The 7,876-nt window shown below is 38.7% G+C and overlaps 2 protein-coding genes across 2 annotated transcripts; both read right to left on the reverse strand.

Moving 5' to 3' along the window:
* Window positions 1-229: 229 nt before the first annotated feature.
* Window positions 230-943, reverse strand: LOC147929507 (uncharacterized protein At4g02000-like). The gene has a single exon (XM_087480638.1). It carries the CDS (start codon window positions 941-943, stop codon window positions 230-232), a length of 714 nt encoding a protein of 237 aa, XP_087336764.1.
* Window positions 944-2,375: 1,432 nt separating this feature from the next.
* Window positions 2,376-6,560, reverse strand: LOC109128357 (FBD-associated F-box protein At5g27750-like). The gene is made up of 3 exons (XM_087482859.1): window positions 5,640-6,560; window positions 5,389-5,529; window positions 2,376-2,669 (listed from the first exon to the last, which is right to left on the reverse strand). The coding sequence occupies exons 1-3, from the start codon at window positions 6,558-6,560 to the stop codon at window positions 2,376-2,378; spliced, it is 1,356 nt and encodes a 451-aa protein (XP_087338985.1).
* Between the last annotated feature and the right edge of the window lie 1,316 nt (window positions 6,561-7,876).

Genomic DNA, 7,876 nt, shown 5'->3' on the forward strand with positions numbered 1-7,876 from the left:
CGCCTATACCCTTCGTCCCTCATAGACGAGTCCCCAAAGTTCCTCTGCTGCCCCCAAGCCTGACCGTGAACCCTGTCCTGTTGGCGAGAACCGTGAAGCCCATTCTCACCCTGACGCAGTTGTGGGAAATAACCAGAATCACCACCCTCCGCAGATTGAAAGTCTAAGGCTCTCTTAGCATGCTTTCGAGGCTTCTCCCAACCTCCAACATTATGATTCATCTCCTTCTTCACCAAAGGAAGATGTCGTGGTCCCCCCCCCCCCTACTATCAGAGAGCGCTTCAGTACCATTACCAGAACCAACCTTCTGAAACTCTGGACACAATTTCGAATCATGAGTCATCCTAGAGCAATGATCACAAACACCAACTAGCTTCTCATATTCCAAAGAAACCACAATCTCATCCCCAGTAGCAAACGGCACCACTAACTTTGTAATCAGAGGATTAAACCCATTGACAGACACACAAATACTGCCAGACTCTTCATCAATCTCTTGAGTCTTCCCAATTTTCTTCCCAATAGCTTCAAGAGTAGCCACCTCCCACAGATGCATTGGAATCCCTGTCACCTTCACCCAGAAGCTAATCGCTGAAGGATAAGAGGGAGAGATGATCGGCTCCCATCTCACCAATGATACCATCCATATATCAAAGTGATACGGGCCGTTCTGAAGAACAGAGAGGATATCCTCTTCCTCCTCGAAATTGAACTGAAAGACTCCCTGACCTAGATCCGCTCCAACCACCTTGTCCTCCAATTTCCAAATCTTTGGAAAGTTAGCTATCACAGACTCCATTCTCTGACAAGCTGGATTCATCAACCTCCCAATGAGAGTCATGGAAAACTGTTGAATACGCTGGGCCAGAACCGAATTTGAGATAGTCACCGTATCAGTACGAACCAGGGAAGCCTTGCCTTTGCTGAATGCTAGCTGAGCCATTTTTCTGGACACTAAACAACCGTAATCACCACCCGAACTAGCCAAACACGAAGAGTTAAGAGAAGAAAGTTGGACTAAGGCAAACCAATACGAGAGAGAGAGATAAGTGAATCCAAGGAATAACTCCAATATTCGCATAAATAAACTCTTGCCATCCCAGACCCCATAATCACAATCGAATCACAACAAGTAAATGCAGATCACTAGCTGTACGAAATCCGATCCTATCGACGATGATCTGGAAATCTCAATTGCCTTAACCTCCAACAACATATCACATAAGCTCCCATATCTACTACACGGATGAAACCACAACCCAATAATAATAAATACGCAATCCCGTTTAAATCCATAGCCCCGAGGATAGACCAAATCCGTCCAATCTCAATCTCCACCGAATCCTTCTCCATAACCACATACAATTCCAGATCCAAAGGAATCGCAGAATCAAAGCCCACAAAAACCAAAATCCCTTTTTTGAATCCAATTCGTAACAGCGAAATTCGGATTCGAAATCGCCACAAAGAAGGAGATCCACTCCAACTTCGGAACCAAAAACCAAAACAAGAAAGTGAGAATCCATTTCTCCCTTTCTCCGAATCATGAAAAAAATCCATCTCAGATCGTAGAAGCAGCCACAATCGCCATCCAATTTTTTCGTTTTACATTTAACTTTATTGTTGGCTTTTGTTGAGATATTTTAGGAAAACATATATTATTCCTGATTTTGGTGTTACACATTACCTCAAAGTTTTTGTTATTTATTCAAATTGTCAAAGGGTTAATTATGTAATATCTTATAAAACAAATAGTAGAAACAAAATTTTAATATAGATAGAGATTTATAAATCATAAATTAACACATGAAATTTCTATGAATATCCTATGCAAAATGAAGAAAAAAAAAAAAAAAAAAGGAAAAAAAAAAAAAAAAAAGGAAAAAAAAACTAAATTCTATGCAAACCATGAATTGAATAAAACACCCCTAAAAAATTATTAAAACTGTAATGGTCATAAATTGATATATATATCCAACAGCTAAGTACAAGTTTTCAAGTACAAAACAAGAATACGAGCGAGCATGCTATGCTCGAATATTAGAGACGAGTGCGTAGGTGCTATAACAGATGTTTGTCTAGCAACAAAGAACAGATGGGAAACAAAGTTCATAGTAAACATTGAAAGATAGCTATGCAAAATGAAGAAAATATAAGAAAACTAAATTCATGGGTTCTCAAGCATTTGTTTTCCATTTCCATTAACCAAAATTCTTTGTAAGTTGAAACTATTCAAAATGAATTCTTTTTTTTTTTTTGGACAAACCAAAGAGTGTCTATGGCTAAAAAAAATCCAACCAGAACTAAGAAGAACAACAAAATGATCTTAAAAAAATTGCTAAAGCTCAAATGCAATTATAAACTCCACAGATGAGTCATTCCAGTTCTTCTTCAACAGTAATTCGACATCTTCGAGAAAGTTTTGTGAGTTTATGAAGCTCCTCGTAGACTTCCGAATTCGAAGCATATCGAGGATAGTCCAGGACGAAACTAACAATGAGTTTCTTGAGTACTGCTGAGTTTTCAGGAAAGTAACTGGCTATTTTCATCTCCTCTTCCTCCCATTCGAACAATCTTTCGATCTCAACACACTCGAGAGTCGATACCAAACACTGAGGCACGTCTACGAGTTTTATCTTCACCATCTCCTCCTTTGCAAAATAAATTGTCTGCAAGCACCAACAAAAACAAAAGGCGGGGTATTCAATCATATACACTGAACAACAATGTTATATTTTTTTTTTGTCAACCAAACATTAATCTAGAAAATAACTCCAAGGTTGGTTGCCCAAACCGGAGGATAAGAGTTTACAAAAGAAATTTCAGAAGGTAAAGATCTCGAGGAACGAGCAAGACGATCTGCCCGAACATTAGATGTCCTTGGAATCTTCGAAAGCGTGAAAGAAGGAAAGGAAGAGCGGAGCAAGCAAAAATCATCCAACAGGTTGGAGAAAGCGGGCCACTCATCAGGAGACTGTACCATCGCCACTAATTTTGTACAATGCGTCTCAAAACGTTGACAATCGACATCCCTCGCCAGCAGGGATTCCATCGCCCAAATCAAGGCCTGAAGCTCTGAATGTACGGGAGAAGGGCTCCATCGTTGACTATGTGCTCCCATTAACACCGCGATATCCTCCCTGTCACAAAACAACCAACCCAATCCTACAAAAGGGTCCGAGACCTTCCAAGAACCATCAACCTGACACCGGGGAGAAGGGTCCCGAACCTCCACAGGCAAAGGATCTAGTGCAGCTGAGTAGAAGAACTAAGCCTCTTACCATAACACTTTGTCATTGGTCGCCTGATTAATAACCTCAATTGGTTCCGCTTCAATTCCTTGAAAAACTTTTTTATTTCTATCCTTCCAAATTGACCATAAGAGCCACAGTAAACGTAGACATATATCCAGGACATCCGTCTAGGATAATGCCTGCCAAAAGAGAAAATCCAGATTCGAATATATTGAACCATAGGGAAACCCCCCAGGGTTCGAGGCAATCGGGGACAAATCCCAGATCTGACGTGAATGGGAACACTCAAAAAGAGCGTGATTTATAGTCTCCACCTCCGAGTCACATCGTTTACATAGAGTATCGCACCGGACACCCCGATGTGCCAGCCGCTCCATTACAGGGAGGGAGCCGGAAGCAATCTGCCAGAAGAAATGTTGAACCTTCGGAGGAACCTCAAGTTTCCAAGCGTGTGCCCTAAGCGTCGTGCACGACGGTCCATATTCTACCTCCTTGATTAATTCCCGGGCTAACCGATAACCCGATTTAACCGTATATTTCCCTGATTTAGTATAGTGCCAAATCAATTTATCGGGTTTATAAACTTTACTAATTTCCATAGAGTGAATAATTTGGACATCCAAGGGGTCCAAAAACTCCTCAAGAATTGGCATGTGCCACTCCTTAGTAGTTGGATTAATCAAATGATTAACCATTAAGCTGGGAAGTAACAATCTTCCTCGACCATTCGCTGGTGGTGGTGGATTATCCGGAATCCAGGGATCCCGCCAGACCGAATCCTGACAACCTGAACCTATCGCCCAACGTGATCCGTGTACCACCAAACCTTTAGTTGAAAAAATACTCCTCCAAGCAAAAGAGGGGGAGTATGGCTTTTTGGCTTGTAAAGGATGTTGTTTTCGAAAATAACGTCCTCGCATTACCCGAGCCATCAGCGAACTTGGATAATGAATTAACCGCCAAAAATGCTTTGCCAACATTGCATCGTTGAATTGTTCCAAAGACCGGAAACCCAAACCACCATCACATTTATCCGTGCACAACTTATCCCATGCTAACCAATGCATGCCTCGTGCCTTATCATTCGACTTCCACCAAAAGTTTGAGATAGCACTCGTTAATTTAGACGTCAGTTCCTGCGTTAATTTATAACAAGACATGACATGAGTTGGGAGAGCCAACGCTACCGATTTTATCATAACTTCCTTCCCCCCTTTGGATAAATACTTAGCCGACCAACCATTCACTCGATCATCCAAACGGTCGTTCACATAACTAAAAACCTTAGTTCTCGAACTCTGGAGGTTCTCGGGAATACCTAGATACGAACCCATACCACCTTCTTTGGAGATACCCATAACAGATTTCAATTGAATCCTTCGATCAGACGGAACTTTCTTCCCAAACATAATAGAGGATTTTTCTAAATTTACCTCTTGCCCCAACGCTTTCCCATAATCTCCTATAATTTCCATAACCTTAGAGCATTCGGCCGCCTCTGCTTTACAGAAAAACAAACTGTCATCTGCAAACAACAGATGTGAGACAGGCGGACAATCCCGAGCCAACTTAATACCGGTGATCCTATCCTCTCTTTCAGCCTTCTTAATATTAGTAATTAAAATCTCTGTGCAAAGTATGAACAAGTAAGAAGATAAGGGATCTCCTTGACATAAACCCCTCTGTGGCCTAATAGAACCCCGTGGTTGTTCATTGATAAGTACCTGATATGTAACCGAGGATACACACCACATAATCCAGGAGATCCATTTCCTATCAAACCCCAATTTACCCATTAAAGCTTCTAAAAAGTCCCATTCAACGCGATCATAAGCTTTACTCATATCCGTCTTAAAGGCAAGAAAGCCCGTCTTACAACGAGGATATGTATTTAAGCCATGAAACATTTCCTGAGCAACCAGTATATTATCTGTAATTAAACGACCAGAAACAAATGCCGATTGGGTGTCTGAGACAAGAGACGGAAGGAGCCGTTTCAACCGAAAACAGAGGACTTTAAAGATAATCTTATAACTCACATTACAAAGACTGATCGGTCTAAATTCTGTCATCAGTTGAGGCCTTTCGTTGTTAACAATGTTATTATATACGCCAAAATCACAAAAGGTTTTACCAAGCTTAAGTTTTTCAGATTCGGGAAACTCTCAAGAAAAGCTGGCAAAACCGATAACAAGGAGCTTGGGAGCACAGCCTGTAAGCGGGATATGTTACTGAATATGGGAATCGTTCCAACTTTTGAGTAACGATCAAGGGCCTGCAAACAAGAAGAGAGGAAAAAAGGATACATGCGAGAGTTTTTCCATTAGACAAATAAATACCATGAATAGTTTAGTTAGTTGTATTAATTAATATATATGTACATACCGTCACTGTTTTCTCAGAGATGATCATATGTCTTGCTCTAGATATCCCAGTGAGAAAATCACGGATTTCATTTCTCTTTGACAAGTCCTCTGTATTGAAACTCATACCATACGTGACAACAAACTTGATATCAAGGTCAACCATGACTAAAGAAGTCAGGTTCTTCTTTACTACGACTCTGTCGAAATTGTCTTGTTTGAGAGTCATATACTCTAGTCCTGGAGCATCAATCTCAAGCAGTGTGTTTGGGACTCTTGATCTACGAGAAGGTTCTTGCGCTAAGGGAACATAAAACCTCTTCAGGCTCCGATATCTCACACACGTAACCACCAGTTTATCCCTCATCAAGTTCAGTTCTTCAAGAACAGAACATCCAGAAACGAGCTTCTCAAGATTCATAGTACCAGACCATCTAACTTTATGGAGAATCATGAACTTAAGACAAGGCAGAGAAACAAAACCTGGATCCTCAAGAACCGAAAACAAGAGCTTTAAAGAAACCAAAGTCTTGCTGGTAAATAGATTCAGAGGCATGAACTCGATATAAGGATCCAAAGAGCCATCATCCTTCCGATGTTGCGTACTGCTCACGGCATCAAGAAGTCCGATTCCGCGGTTAATCGCAGTACTGATCCGGTCCTTGAACCCGATTATCTCAGGGCTACTGTAATTCACCTTGAATTTTTCGAGGCGAGACTCAGGGTTAAACTCGAGGAACCTGTCGATGATGTTGATGAACACTTGTTTGTCTACATTACGGAAGTCTTGGCGGTTTAAGTCAAGACCAGGAACATTAAGCCATAGATTCCTCCATCTAGTCGATAAAACACTCGTCTTCGCCGACTCTTTGGTCGGAAGGCATAAGAGTATTTGAGTGATCAAAGATTCTGGTAATTCGCTGAATCTATCAAACCCAGGCATCACGAGACATAAACCCTAAAGAATATGAAGATAACAACAACAGTTAGCGTAATTAACTTACAATTACAAAAATGGGTATGTGTCTAGCTTCAAAGGCTAAACTGGACTCAAAAGTCAAAACCCTCATTGTAGTATACCATCCTGAGCGGTTCTAATTCTAGTTTGCCTTTCGAGAAAAAAAAAACAAAAAAAAAAACCTGCCAAATATTAATTCGTAAACACGATTCTAAAAACGCGAATCTGTATTATTTGTTTTGGCCCTTCCATTAAGTAAATAAAAGGATTTGTTAGCAAATTAGTACATTTTGAAACTTAATTGGAAAACTAATATATTCACTATTAAATTGGAAAAATAGGGTGTTGTGTAATAGAGAGTTTGTGAGATATAGAAAAATGGTGGGATATAGGTTTGGTGAGAAAAATACAAAAATAGGTATGTGTCCGGGTAAGAATAAAGTTTTCTTTTTTCCTCCAATCATAATTATTCAAATAATTGTTAATATAATCTATTTTTAGAAAACTTCTTAGATACAAAAAAATATATTTTTTTCTTCACAATATGATATGAATTTTATTTAATAATTTTTAAATATATTATATAAATCTTTTGTATCCGTACACCTTAGTATGTGTACAGATGTCTAACTAAACAAATTTCATCTATACACTTAATAGTGTGTACAGACATATGTACACTTAATTAGGTGTACGGATCTAAAATTTGTAAAAAATATTTAATATTATCAAATAAAATCACCAAACAAAATGCATATCCAATTATAAAGAAAAAAACATATAATTTTTTCTTTCTATAAAAATTTTAAATTTTTTTTTTAACTAGTCAGCATTTTTAATTTTAGATTATATGGAGCATATAATAAAGAAGAAAAAAATTAAAAATAAAATAAAAATAAAAAACTCAATGGCATGTGTTGTAAATATTAAATGTTGATGAGGGTTAGAAAGTCTTGTGAACATTAGAAAACAGTAAAAATTGTGGAATTTGCTAATTGTAAATAGTGATTGTACTACTTTTACAATTATGTTTTGAAAACTGTCTAATTTGCCAAATATCTCTAAATAAAATAATTGAAATAGTTTAAGGGAAATTGCATTGTATAACTCAAAAAAAAAAATTCACTTGCTTTTTACATGTCAAATTTGCAGAAGCAGTATGGAGATGCATCTCGACTAACCTTGGCAGACAACTAATTTTCATTGATGACTTTGAAGCAAACCTGAGTCTGCTACTTCACTTTCAACATCACATGAATGCTCCTATTCAAACAAAAAATCTTCCCATTTGGATAATGTGG

This window comes from Camelina sativa, chromosome 13 (assembly GCF_030686135.1).
Source record: "Camelina sativa cultivar CO46 ecotype springtype chromosome 13, ASM3068613v1".
Taxonomy (NCBI): Eukaryota; Viridiplantae; Streptophyta; class Magnoliopsida; order Brassicales; family Brassicaceae; genus Camelina; species Camelina sativa.

Coding starts and splice junctions, on each gene's coding strand:
- LOC147929507 (XM_087480638.1), bottom strand. CDS start 943: ATGGCTCAGCTAGCATTCAGCAAAGGCAAGGCTTCCCTGGTTCGTACT.
- LOC109128357 (XM_087482859.1), bottom strand. CDS start 6,560: ATGCCTGGGTTTGATAGATTCAGCGAATTACCAGAATCTTTGATCACT. Junction 5,530..5,639: donor TCTCTGAGAAAACAGTGACG/GTATGTACATAT, acceptor TCTTGTTTGCAG/GCCCTTGATCGTTACTCAAA. Junction 2,670..5,388: donor ATCTGAAAAACTTAAGCTTG/GTAAAACCTTTT, acceptor TGGTGCTTGCAG/ACAATTTATTTTGCAAAGGA.